The sequence below is a fragment of the Prionailurus bengalensis genome, chromosome A1 (assembly GCF_016509475.1).
Source record: "Prionailurus bengalensis isolate Pbe53 chromosome A1, Fcat_Pben_1.1_paternal_pri, whole genome shotgun sequence".
Classification (NCBI taxonomy): domain Eukaryota; kingdom Metazoa; phylum Chordata; class Mammalia; order Carnivora; family Felidae; genus Prionailurus; species Prionailurus bengalensis.
This window is the reverse complement of record NC_057343.1, coordinates 124,761,943-124,776,974: the sequence shown is the minus strand read 5'-3', so window position 1 is coordinate 124,776,974 and position 15,032 is coordinate 124,761,943. Positions and strand designations below refer to the sequence as shown.

General features: G+C 34.0%; 1 protein-coding gene across 2 annotated transcripts in view; it reads right to left on the bottom strand.

Moving 5' to 3' along the window:
- The window catches only part of DDX4 (DEAD-box helicase 4), an 88,275-nt gene that overhangs the window by 38,322 nt on the left and 34,921 nt on the right, over positions 1-15,032 (bottom strand). For both annotated transcript variants that reach the window (XM_043590552.1, XM_043590560.1), the window contains exons 5-7: positions 12,818-12,895; positions 10,888-10,938; positions 6,851-6,910 (exon numbers count right to left, since the gene is read on the bottom strand). In XM_043590552.1, coding sequence (XP_043446487.1) covers positions 6,851-6,910; positions 10,888-10,938; positions 12,818-12,895 — 189 coding nt within the window. The remainder of the gene's footprint in view (positions 1-6,850; positions 6,911-10,887; positions 10,939-12,817; positions 12,896-15,032) is intronic.

Genomic DNA, 15,032 nt, shown 5'->3' with positions numbered 1-15,032 from the left:
ATATATTGTTAGATTTCAAACCATGTTCCAAACTGTAATATTTTCCCAGTGAACATGCCTTTTATCATTAGGTAATTATTTCTTTATCCCTAATATGTCTGCTTTAGTCTATTTTGTCTCCTATTTCTATACCAGCTTTTGGGGGTTCATATTGGACTTACATTTTGCTCTTTATTTGCAACTCTGCACTGAAATACATGTAACTATACACATATTATGATTACTGACATTGATTTCTTACTTCTTTCATCCTCTTTTGTGTTTTCTCTTTCCTGAGTTTTTTTCAACTTTTTTTGTTCTTTCTGTCCTTCTATTAGATTTCCCAAATGCTACATTTTATGCCTTTACTGATATCCTTCAATCTCACCATGAATATTTTATAAATATTTAAGTTAGGGGAATCTGGGTGGCTTAGTCAGTTAAGCATCCAACTTCAGCTCAGGTCATGATCTCACAGTTCGTGGGTTTGAGCGCCGCATCAGGCTCTGGGCTGACAGCTCAAAACCTGGAGCCTGCTTCAGATTCTGGGTCTCCCTCTCTCTCTGTCCCTCCCCCTGCTTGTGCTCTCTCTCTCTCTCAAAAATAAATATCAAAAACAAATTTTTTAATAAAAAATTAAAAAATAAATTATCTTCAACCTTGTCTATTAACTACAAAGTCTTGCCCTTCTACTGGATTTCCTCCACTAGTGAGTTATACATTATGTACTTTTTCTTATTATCTTTCAGTTTTACCATTTTTAAGAAATCCTGAAATTAGTTTCAATCCATTCTCTCTCCTACTGAGGTGACAAAGAACTAAAGTCTTTTCATTTGTTAGTATGTTGGTTCTTTGTTTCTAAAACACCTAAATTAATTACCATCATTTATTACTATCTTCTACAAGCAATACTTACTTAGGCTTACCAAGATGCTTACCATTTTTAAAACGTGTATTTAGTTTTGCTCATCATTGCTTCCTACTTCTTGTTGCAGTTTCTTCTTACTAGTAAATATGATTTAGTAGTTGTTTCCTCAGTGGTATGACAGTACTAAACACTGTCTTTATCTCAATGGTATTATTTCTGATAACTAAATTTTCTGGATATAACATTTCAGATTCAGAACTATTCTCCTCAGAATTCTACATTCTCCTCTATTCTGATCTCTACCTTTATTGGGAAAAAAAAACGCACAAAAGTTCTGCTATCAATCTAATGTTCTTTTACAGGTGGATCAGTATTTTTTCTGATAGTTCAAAATATTTCTATCTTCATAATTTTGCAATTTCAATACACATATAGGGGTGTAAGTTTTTAACTCTCTCTGTAATCTTGTGCCTCCTTAACTCTAGAAAAGTCTCTGAACTATTCTTTGAATAGTATTCTTCCCGTCCCTCTTTCATCTTCTGTGTTCTTTCCTCAGCAGATATAGAGACATATGTTAGAGTAACAGAGCTTCTTATTTTATCTTCCCTAGAAGATATCTTCATGTTTTCCATTCCCAAATTTAGAGAATTTCTTCAGATCTCTATATGGACTCATTTATTCTACTCGTCTTTAATGTGTTTAATCCATTCATTATGCTCCCAATCACTACTGCTTTCTGTAAATTCAATTTGGTTCCTTTTCAAAACTAGCTTCTCTGCTGAGCCAACGATTATAAAATGACTCAGTACTTCCAGTACCAAAGCTTAATAATTCTGTACACAAGAGAAACACAAACATTTAAATGAAGATGCTTTCCTTTTCCTGTAACTAATGCCAATTTCCAGTTATGTAAGAAGTCTAATAAATTGAGGTAAAAATAACATGGATGTTACATACAATTAAAAATCTGCATGACCTTCTTGTTTGAAGGTAGGGACACTATGTATCCCACATGGTCATAAAAATAATTTGTTTTTAAATAAAGAGGTTAAAAGGTAAGTAAAGCACTACAGAAGTTACAATGAATGAACCAGATCTACACTTTCAACATATAAATCTTTAAAAACAAGGAATAAAAAAAGTCACAAAAAGAGGGAGAGTGCTTGGCTGGCTCAGTCAGTAGAGCATGCAACTCTTGATCTCAGGGTTTTAAGTTCGATTCCCACATTGGGTGTAGAGATTACCTAAAAATAAAATCTTAAAAATAAGTCACAAAAAGGTATAATAAATTTTTATCAAAGTATGAATATGAAATATATACACACACCAATGTTAAATTAACTCTGGGAAGAAGAAGATATAAAATATAAAGGGAAGGTGAATCTTCCAACAATTATGTATCTTTTTATATATGAAATATACATGACAAAATGTTCCTGTTAAATCCAGGTAGTGGTATTCAAGTGTTTGTAATAGAATATTCTGTGCTTTTCTGAGTTATTGCAATATTTCAAAATTTACCACTTTAAAAGTCACTTTTCATAAATAACATTAATTTTTTTAATGTTTATTTTTGAGAGAGAGAGAGACAGGAACAGAGAGCAAGTGGGGGAGGGGCAGAGAGAGAGAGAGACAAAGAATCCAAAGCAGGCTCCAAACTCTGAGCTGTCAGCACAGAGCCCAACGCAGGGCTCCAACTCACAAACCATGAGATCATGACCTGAGCCTGAAGCCGGACGCTTAACGAACTGAGCCACTCAGGCGCCCCAACATTAATGTATTTTTAAAGGTGACACATTAGTCCTTCCGTGAGGTGTGTTCTGCATTTCATAAGGGACAGGTGACAAACTCTTACAGCTCTTAATGATGTCTGGTAACAATCCTCAAAAAGGCATAACTTTATAAATCATTTAAACTTCGGGTAAAAGAAATATAAACATCTTTTCTTCATTTAAAAAAGTACTTACCATAAATTTAGTGAGGTCACTCAACCTTCAATATATAAAATTCAATTATATTTCTATATACCAGGAAACAAAATGAAAATTTTTAAATGATATTGATCAATGACATCAGCAAAAATGGCAAAGTAACAAACTCCATATTCTGCTACTCCAAAAAAAGAAAAAAAATGGACAAAAACTGTCAGAATAAAAATTTTCCAAAATGAAAGTTAATCAGACTTGCAGTAACCCAGAGAATATTTTAAGCTGATTCTCAGAACGGTGAATTCTGTGGCATATTTCAACTTACTTCAGTCCCATCTCCTGGCAATTCCACTTCTAGGCATATATTCCAAAGATGCAAAAACAACAACTCCAACAGATAAACATATATGAATGTTCATATGAGCATAAGAGCATTTTATATATACAATGGATAATTATTCAACCATAAAAAGAAAAGTTCTTTGTTCTGATATATACTACAACATGAACATTGAAAACGTCATGCTAAGTGAATTAAGCCAGACAGAAAAGGGCAAATGTCTTATGACAGTTATCAGGACATGCCAATCAAAACCATAATGAGATACCATTTTACACCCACAAGGATCACTGCTACCGAAATGGCACACAATAACAAAGACTGGTGAGGATACAGAGAAGTTGGGACACTCCTACATTGTTGGAAGGAATGTAAATTGGTGCAGCTGCTGTAGGAAACAATTTTTCAGTTTCACTCCTAAGTATGTACACCATAAAAATGAAAACACATGTTCACATAAAACTTGTACGCAAATATTTATAGTAGCATTAGTCATAATAGCTCAAAAGTGGAAACAACCCAATAATCCATCAGGTGATGAACAAACAGAACATGGTACACTGTGAATTATTAATTAGCCATTAAAAGGAATTAAGTACCATCACATGCTACAACATGGACAAACCCTGAAAACATCATGGTAAGTAAAGAAGACACAAAAAAACCACATATTATATCATTTCATTTACATAAAGTCCAGAATTGGCAAATCCATAACTACAGAAAGTCAGTTAGTGGTTGGGTTGCTAAAGGATGGAGATAAAAGGGAAATGGGATGAATTGCTAATAGGCACAAGGTATTTGGGGAGTGGGGAGAAGGAAATGTTCAGGAATTAAAGAGTGATGATTTGACATACAACACAGTGAATATACTTAAAACTACTGAATTATATGCCTCAAAATGGTGAAGCTTATGTTATATGACAAGTTAGATAAATAAACATAAGTATCACAAAATATCAAATACTAAAGTAAAGAAAGACGTATAATCACTCACTAGTGAAAACTGCAAAACATAGGAAAAACTCAAGATTTACGATGGGGATATTCAGGAATTGGAAGCACCAATATTTGCAAAGATAGCCATTCTCTTCAAACTAATCTACAGATTCAGTACAATCCCCAAAATATCCCATTAAGTTTTTTCCTGGAAATTGATAAACTGAATCTGAAAGTCACATGGAAATGCAAAAGACTAACAATAACCCAAGTAATACTTTAGAACAATAAACTTGGAAGACTTACACTACCAGATACTAGGACATATTATGAAATTACACTAATTTAGGCTATATGGCAAAGGTGTGAAAATACAGAAACTGACCAATGGAAAGGAACCAAGTCCAGGAATAGTTCCACATAAATACTGTCACCTAATTTAGGACAAGGCAGCCTAGCAATGGAAAGTGGAAGGGAAAGTCTTTCAGAAAGTGATACCGGATCAACTGCACACCCTTATGGGGAATATAAATGGACCTTGATCCCTATCTTACACCATATAAAAAATGAAGTCCAGATGAATCACAATCTGAATATGGAATCTAAAAAAAATAAAATTTAACAAGAAAAAGAGAAGACAGTATCTCCATTACTTTAAAGGGAGCAAAGAGTTTCCAAATATAAATGTTATCCAAGAGTTATTTTTATTGTTCTTGCAAATTTTCTGTGTTAATTTGCAAATAAAAAGGTAAAATAGACACCCCAAAAAAAGGTGGCAAAAAACTTCAATCAGCACTACACAAAAGATGATGTGCAAATTGCCAGTAAACATACGATGCATTGCACATTTTATTAGCCCATCAAGAAAAGGCAAGTTAGGGGCGGCTGGGTGGCTTGGTCGGTTATGCGTCTGACTTCAGCCCAGGCCATGATCTCACGGTCCGTGAGTTCAAGCCCCACGTCAGGCTCTGTGCTGACAGCTCAGAGCCTGGAGCCTGTTTCAGATTCTGTGTCATCCTCTCTCTCTGCCCCTCCCCTGTTCATGCTCTGTCTCTCTCTGTCTCAAAAAATAAAATAAACGTTAAAAAAAATTAAAAAAAAAAAAAAGAAAAGGCAAGTTAAAACCACAATGAAATATATTACCACAGATTTAACAGAATGGTTAAAATTAAGAAGAAAATACCAAGTGAGGTGAGGATGTGGGAGTGTACCTCAGTATATTTATCTTGAAAACATTTGACAGTAAAAAAAATATACAAAATCTATGAGCCAACAATTCTATTTCTGAATATATAACATTATCACCAAAAGCAATGTACTGGAATATCCACAGCAGCAGTTTCAAAATAGTCCAAAATTGGGAGACATCCCAACAGCCATGTACTGTTCTGTACAGCAGAACAGTAAAACAAAAGAATCTATATATAGTAATGATAATGATTACAACTGCAACCAACACTATGATTGCATCTCACAAACACATTAAGCAGAAAGAAGCTGGAGACAAAACAGCGTGTTGTATGATTCCATTTATATTAGGTACAAAAACAGAGAAAATTAATCTCTCCCGCCAAAAGTCAGAATACAAATTACCCATGTGGTGGGCAACTTGCTACTGAGTGAATATGATCATAAAAGGCGCTTTTGAGGTGCTAATAATTTCTACTTCTTGATCTGGATGCCTATGAACATATATGATGCATGCACACGTCTGGTACTTTATGTCATATTTCAATATAAATTTAAATACACTTCTATTTATGCACACATACTTGTATTTACTCACCACCATGTGCACGCTTTCCCTACCTTCAAATGTATACAACTCCAAAGAACAGCGATCAGGAATACCCAAAAATGACTGTTTCCCTGTGAGTCACCCTGTATTAGTCAATAGGCCAGGATCAAGCACACAGAGCTTTTGGCTTCTGACTGCATCCCATAAGTATGAGTTAAGTAGATTTAAAGAGAATAGTGAGGAAGATACTCACTGTTCTGCAGAAAACAACCAAAAATTTAAAACTAAGAGCAATACTTTAGGAATATTAAGTGTTAAAATTGCTTGTTAAAGGAAAAGCAATTCTAAAAAGGGAGTCTGGCTTTTACTTAAATTTCCTTGCCATTATTACATGTCCCCCTGCAATTATCATTAAAAAATTCAATTTATGAGGTAAATAGCCATCCCTCATTCACCACCAAATTCCTCCCTACCTCACAGCCCTAAGAAGGTTATACTGAAGTCCACAAGTCCTAGCTTCACTAGGGAGCATGGGCTAACTATTCAATAGGGAAGGAAAAAGCCGTTCCCAAGTTACGGTGAAAATACTAATGTATCTGATTATTATATAGTTCCTAAGGATAAACTCTTTTAATATAAGGAGATTTAATATCTTTTAATGTAAGGATTTTCAGTAATTTTTACCCATTTTATAAGTTCACTATGTGTTGTTGAAATATCAAAAATAAAACCCACATGTCTACCCATAAATGATTATCAAGAATTAAGCATGGTAATGTTTATACCATCTCACCTCAACTTCATCAGAGGCAGGATTAGCAGAGTATGATAGAGCACTGCCAGACTTGAACAAAGAATAATCTACAATTTCTTCCCTCTCCCTCATCTCCAAATACTCTATTCAGAGACAATGACATCCCAGTTCATATATATTGTGAATGGCCAGAACTCATAGTCCCTATTCTGTACTTCATAGCACATTCTGGAGATCTTCAGGGAAAGAAACCCAATGACATTACAAAGTGTAAGTACAAACTGTTCCAAAATATGGTCCTTACCGCCTCTCTTGGAAAATCCTCTGTTCCGTGTTTGATTATCTTCACAGTCATTACTAGATTCTTGAATAAAAATTTAACATGTGAATAGTATCTAAATAATTAACTTTAAAGGTGAAATATCTAAATAGCACTGTCACAGGACAAATTAGTGAAAAAATATTTTCTTAAAGTAAAATAACATTTTAATTCTTGAAACAATTTTAGCAACAAATATAAAGACATTATTCAGTTAACTCCCTATACAAATCATTTAATATATCTAAATGTTAAATGTTAAGCATACAATTGAGAACTCACTTTTTGCCAAGTGCCACACACAAGCCAAAAAATAGGAATTTCAAAATGTTAGTATGACTAAAAATGGCTTCAGAAACATCTAAACTATTAAGTAGTCAAGTGGTTCTGAAATGTAGGCCATAGGCCACTAGAAATACATGGCTATTTTTTTTTATAATGCTATCAATATTTCTGTAATTTGCCTTTCTTAATAAACCTCAGACATTAGAGGCTTTTTTTAATGCTAACTTTTCCCTAATCATCCTAATGAAAGAATTTGCAGATATCCCATCTTTTCTGTTTTTAGTGACATTATCAAATAACATTACCACAGTTTTTAAATAGAGAATAACTACACTGAAGGCTAAGAATAAGCTAGAGAGTGGTTAAAAGGAAATTCCTAGAACCCACCCCCAGAGATGTTTATTTTGAAAGAATAGGTGAGAGCAACAAATGATTAATTTTTCAAAATTTAAAAATATGTTACTAATATGACCTTTAGTAATAACTTTACAAAACTCTTTCTAGAAAACTCCAACAAAACCACATTTGGGAAATAAAGAAATGGCTTCAAGAGATCTTTATACATGTCATGAAATGTTTAAAATCTGAGAAGTTTAAGTCACAGTAATATCATCAAGTGGCTAGACAGCTTAGAAGCTATCAGTTAAGTTCCTTGCAAAAATGCTAATTTAACAATTAATATTGTTCTATAAGAAATAACCCAGAGCTCTTGTTGCAGGCTCCTACTTGAAATGAAGTCAACACCTACCAAACATTCCTTAAGAACAATCTAACAACCAGACAACTTTCTAGAAAGCAGAATTTAATACTACAAGGGAACTTAACAAGAAGGAAAAAATTGGGGAAAGGTTAGCACACCCTGGAATAATGATGACAGCTAACACTTATTGCCTTATATGAAAAAAAAAAACAACCTATGAATTAATTTGAGAAGTGAGAAGGAGAAAGAAGTCTCACATTATTTTTGTCCAATTATTCCCCTAAAATAAACCTGTATTTTGACCATACTGGGAATTAAAATAGGCTAATGGCATTAGGAGAAGTTGGGTGAAGGGCACAATTATATTAGCAGAGGGGTGAAGGAAACACTCTAACTTGTTAACTCTAACTTTCTAACTTGTTGTAAGTCTTAGACTATTTCAAAATAACAAGTTATTTTTAAAAATCACTGTATGGGAATGCAAGCTGGTACAGCCACTCTGGAAAACAGTATGGAGGTTACTCAAAAAACTAAAAATAGAACTACCCTATGACCCAGCAATTGCACTACTAGGTATTTATCCAAGGGATACAGGTGTGCTGTTTTTAAGGGACACATGCACCCCAAGGTTTATAGCAGCACTACCAACAATAGCCAAAGTATGGAAAGAGCCCAAAGGTCCATTGATGGATGAATGGATAAAGAAGATGTGGTATGTATGGTATGTATGTGTGTGTGTGTGTGTGTGTATATATGTATGTATATATGGTATGTATGTGTGTGTATATATATATATGTATACATGTATACATATATATATATACACACACACATACACATACACACACATACCATACATACATACATACAAGGGAGTACTACTCAGCAATCAAAAAGAATGAAATCTTGCCATTTGCAACTACGTGGATGTAACTGGAGGGTATTATGCTAAGTGAAATTAGTCAGATAAAGATAAATATATGACTTCGCTCATATGAGGACTTTAAGAGACAAAACAGAAGAACATAAGGGAAGGGAAACAAAAATAATATAAAAACAGGGAGGGGGACAAAACATAAGAGACTCATAAATATGGAGAACAGAGGTTTACTGGAGGGGATGTGGGAGGGGGGGATGGGCTAAATGGGTAAGGGGCATTAAGGAATCTACTCCTGAAATCACTGCTGCAGTATACGCTAATTTGGATGTAAATTTTAAAAAATAAAGTTAAAAAATAAAATCACTGTAGAGTTAGAAGATAAAGCCAAGGATAAAAAAGAGAGATTATCCCAACATCAGCTATGACCACATTATATATATGACCACAATGTATAACACATAATACATTGATTATATAAAACATATCAAATATATATTATTAGTATGCAAAAATGTCACATATATTATAGCATTTTATATAAATAATATCACATAAAATTATTAAAAATTAATAGTAATAACAGAATTCAGTATAGTTTAGCACTGTTCTAAATGAATAATATGTACTAACTTTTTAAATCTTCACAAAAACCTTATGAAATGGGTATTATCATCTTTTATCAATAGATAAAAGCTATACCAGCTAGAGGAAACAAGACTGCAGGGCAAATAACAACCACAAAAGATGCTATTCATTTGCATGCAGAGTAATAGCTTCTATCATGATATTAAAATCTGTTCCTGGGCTTGCCAACAAAAACTGTAAGAACAAAAGAATTCAATCCATATATATGTGGGGTTTTTTGGGTTTTTTTTTTGTTTTTTTTAAGGGGACATAAGCTTGAGAACAGAAGAAAGAAGACGAAAGAGAAGAAAGCAGACCATTTTAGAGGAAACAAGTTCTCTCAGGTGCCAGGAGAAACTGGACTTTGTGCTCAAAAGCACAAATTGGTTAGGTGAACATGATCTTGAAATATTAACTGATTTAAAAATGGGAGATTAGGTAGAACAAAAATGGAAAAGAATAAAAATTGTTTTTTTTTCTTCTGTCAAATATTACTTCTATGTTATGTACATTTTCATTTGAATAAGATATGAAAAAATGCAGAGACAATTAGGCAGGATGAGACTGACGACAGTTTAGGGAAACAGTCTTATTAGAGATATTAAAACCCCATCTAACTCCAAACAGGTTTTAAGGTGATCATTCTAGACTTGGTATTGATTTTGAGAATCACTGTTAAGAGTATAAAAAGATTAGGTCTCAAATAAATCATGAAGATGGATGGCATTTATTGTTTACCATGAATGTGTGTGGTATTAAACTTCATATTTTCACACACATTTTCATTAAGTTTGCCTAACAACCTTTTAATATGATGGCCTCCACTCTGCAGAACAGCAAATTGTGGCTCTGACAAATTAAGCAACTTGCTCTAAGTCATTTAACTAGGTCACAAAGCAGGGCCAGGAAACAAAGTTGCAAATCCAAAATGTATTATGTCATTATGTTTCCATAGATAAGTGATTACCAAACAAAACGACAACAGGATCACCAGGCAGGCTTTTTAAATACAGGTTCCAAGGCCTCATCCAAATCTACTTAATCAGTAGAAAGCACTATTAATTTTTATAATCTATCTTCTGATAACACTACTCTCATCATTCTCTTTACTCCTCCAAACCAGTGTGTCAGTACTTTTGATAGAAATGCCTTGATAGCAGTAGTCATCTACATACTCATGAACCTTTTTCCACTGTCAAGAATTATGTAAGTCTGAATAGGGATCTGCATGTCCCAAACTCTATGTGTATATGGACATGGAGTTTTGATTCTTAACTTTTTCTTTCTATTATCCCCTTTTTCTTAAGGTAGCAAACCATTCAGAAGTTGTACCTCATAGACTAAGTCAAATGGCAATAGGCCAAACTAGGATGCCTAAATTCTTGGTCAGGGCTCTGGTTATAATTGCTGTATGAAAGTGGGTTTGAATAAATTAGAACTGAAAACCACTGTGACACTTAATCCTAGTTTTCCCTTTAGCATGTACTCTGAACATTCAATTTTAAAAGCCGCTACAAAAAACATTAAACTTACGTCTCCAGAAACCAGAGCTATCACCTTCTTCAAACTTGTTATTTGAAAAACCTACACAAAATAGAAAATTAAACTTGCAAATTTCTGAAAACAATTACCTGTATCTCTGTGGTAAACAAACCAAAAGACAAAGGGCAAAAAACAGCAAAACAAGTGCTACTTGTTATGATGCCCCTTTAATACAGGATAAACTACACAGAACTATAAATATAAATACTGAATAAAAACTCACACGGGTTGGGGGGCACCTGGATGGCTCAGTTGGTTAGGCAACCAACTTTGGCTCAGGTCATGATCTCACAGTTTGTGAGTTCGAGCCCCACATCAGTCTCTGTGCTGACAGCCCAGAGCCTGGAGCCTACTTCAGATTCTGTCTCCCCCTCTCTCTACCCCTCCCCTGCTCATGCTCTGTGTCTCTCTGTCTCTCAATAATAAATAAATGTTAAAAAAAAAAATTTTTTTTAAACTCATATGGGTTGGGTAACAATTTCTGCCTTGTGTCAATTAACTAAGGTAAAATGTCAGCCAACGTTATAGCATCTCAGATGTCATATATTCTTCTATATTATATGGTCAAACTAGGGCTATATATCAACATAACACACTACATACTTTCTATTCAAAATATCAAATGTTTTAAAACCTTCAATCTCTTCATTTGCCAGAGGACAATATTACTCAATTATAATCCAATAATCAGTAATTTTTCCCATCTCAGTAATAAGGAAATTCTTCTAACATTTTTTATTTTCAGCATGTTTTTTTTACATCTTTCATTTAACTCTACTTTCAGATTTCTCATATAATAAAAACCTGTACGTAGATTTACGTGTCTCTGGAACATACAGATATGTCTCTAAAATTAATTTTAAAAGGATCTATCAGTAATATTTCATAAAATTTTTAAATGTTGAATCTTACTAAAATTATCTTTAGTGCAAAGACATTCATGGAATAATATACCTTAAAATTAAATGTCAATATAAGATGCCTGTCAATCAGTATTTAAGCAAAATTATAAAATATGTTTAAATTTTTTTTTCAACATTTTTTATTTATTTTTGGGACAGAGAGAGACAGAGCATGAACGGGGGAGGGGCAGAGAGAGAGGGAGACACAGAATCAGAAACAGGCCCCAGGCTCTGAGCCATCAGCCCAGAGCCTGACGCGGGGCTCGAACTCACGGACCGCGAGATCGTGACCTGGCTGAAGTCGGACGCTTAACCGACTGCGCCACCCAGGCGCCCCTAAAATATGTTTATATTAAATGATGACTTCTGCAATACAGAGACTAATCACTTTGACAGGTATTAAATTTATATGCAGAATGTATATATAAAGTCACTTAATATCTCACGTACAAAATAATCTAACATCCCTTTTGACACAGAAATCTAATACACAATTATGATATAAAAGTAAGTACCCTATAGCTTCAATGTGTAATTACATGAAAAGAGTTTTTCCTTGAAAAGATACATAATTTCCAAATAAAGATAATCTATACAGAAAGAGCATATTCCATAAAACCTAAGTTTTCAGTTATTTAGTTCATGTCAGTATTTGCAATCTTTTAAGTTGGTTCAGAAAGGATTATAATCTATCTACTACCCTCCACAACTGACCTTTCCCAACATTCAACCCTCTTCAACTGTCTGGTTTCCAAAATGCTTGGTAAAGTCGTCCATCTTCACATTATCAGTCCTGATCTTAAGTTATGCTCCAGTTCTGATATACAGTTTTTAGTTTTTAAGAAAAAAAAATGTAACTTCAAAGCTACTACTGGTTCTTTGCTCAACTCAAATTTACCTTTTGAAGTATATAAGATGGATCTCTTGCTGGGGGCCACAGGGGAAGAGTCTTGAGTACAGGAAAAAAAAAACTAGGGCTCACTCAAATTGTGATTATAAGATTATCGTCAGCAGTTTACCTCTGTTTCCAAAACTCTTTCCAACTCCAAAGCCACCCATTGTGGATGTATTCTCCCTTTTACTAGACTCGCCAGCATCTGAAAATTCAGACAGAGTTAAAACTTTAAAACATATAACTAACTGTGCCATCAAAGACTAGAAATTAAAGGACTCCTTGAGATTGCTTAAAAATAAAATCTTTAAAAAAAAAAAAAGGAGGAAACCTTGCTGGGTCTCTTGACCTCAGAGTTGTAAATTCAAGTCCCATGTTGCATGTAAAAATTACTTAAAAATAAAATCTTCAGGGGGTGCCTTGATTGTGCAGTTGGTTGAATGTCCCACTCTTGATCTTGGCTCAGGTCGTGATCTCATGGTTTGTGGGTTTAAGCCCTGTGTGGGGCTTTGCGCTGATGGTGCCAAGCCTAATTGGGATTCTGTATCCCCTTTTCTCTGCCCCTCCCCTGCTTATGCTCTTTCTCTCTCAAAAAAATAAAAAAAAAAACAAAAAAAACCTTTAAGTAAATTAGTTAATTTTATTTTAAATAATTAAGTTTTATTTTTATTTTTTTAATGTTTACTTATTTTTGAGAGAGACACAGAATGCCAGCAGGGGAGGGACAGAGAGGGAGGGAGACACAGAATCTGAAGCAGACTCCAGGCTCTGAGCTGTCAGCACAGAGCCCAACGTGGGACTCAAACTCCGAAACCATGAGACCATGACCTGAGCCAAAGTTGGATACTTAACCAACTGAGCTATCCAGGTGTCCCTATTTTAAATGAATCTTTAGGGTAAAGGTACCTCCAAGGATAGGGAGAAACAAGTATAAGAACTTATAAAGATATAATATGCTTCAACTTTTTATAAAAAATTCATAAGTTATAATACTAAGGTAAAACCATAAATATACTACTGGTGAAATACAGCTTTCTATTAGTTGTTATTTCATGAATGACTTTTCCTGACTTTTAATGAGGAAATTCAACTGTGATTTTCTGTATATTGAAACCTCACCCTGTATAGAGCCAGCTACTTAAACTTATGCCCCTGTATGAAGGTTACATGCTACTGAACATGTTATATTCTTGTCCGTTTTTTAATTATTTATTACTTATTTATTCTGTTAACATTTAAACTTCTCAATCTTTCCACTTTTAAAATTCAAATTAGGAAGGAACTAGGCAATAAAGAAATAAAAGCTGTGACTGCCACTCCCCTTATCACCTCTCCACTCTTCCAGCGTCTTTACTCATATTATCTTTGAACTTTATCTCCTACCACATAACACTGAGCTCTCAACATTTTAATTCACACCAAACAATGTCCCATGTTCCACACTGTGAACTTCTAATACTTTGAACCTTCCTGTATACTTCAGCAAGGCATTCCCTGCTTTCATATTTTCCTACCAAAATTCTTCAGCATGGCATTCCCTGTTTTCCTATTTTTTCCTATCAAAATTCCTTTCACACTTCAAAACCCCAGTTCAAAGGCAACCTCATCTGAAGACGTCTTCTTTCAGACCTCCCGTCATCATCAATCCTTTCTCCACATTCCCACAGCACACTACCACTCTATTTCTTTCCATGTGTTTCTCTATCACTACATTAATCTTTCTGAGGGCAGAGGTGCTAAGGCAAGAAGCATGGTTATTTAGAACAAAACACTAGAACAAAAGACATCTGAAACAACATAAACTGCCACTTCACACTATCACTAGAAAAATTAAAGTGTTATCTTATGGTCTTCATAAATTGTGTCTTACCTATCTGTGTAATATGTTAATACAACTAAGTTAAAGGACCTGCAAAACTTCTAAAGCCACGTGCAAAACTGCGTAAGAGCAATTATCCATATTTTCATCAGATTCTAAAGATGTGTGTGATTCAAGAAGTTAAAGCTATTTATGTTATACTTTATAGAACATAAAAAGGGGATCAATGCTGTATTATAAGCAATTAAGAGAACATTTCAAAAACAAATTACTAGCTATGCAAGTTCTGAGAAAAAAATATCACAGAGGTTGAAACTAAAATAACGGGTTAACAGTAACGAAAAGGAGTTATATTAATGGGTCTATGAATTCCCAAGATTGTATGTGGTACAATGGTAACTTTTTTAAGTATTAACATTCAACCAAGAGTTTTGATAAGTTTGTTTTTCAACCTAACCCATATGAAATTAACAACGTGTAGTAAAAACTGTCTAAGTGGTGTTTTTCTCATTTAAAAAGCTTT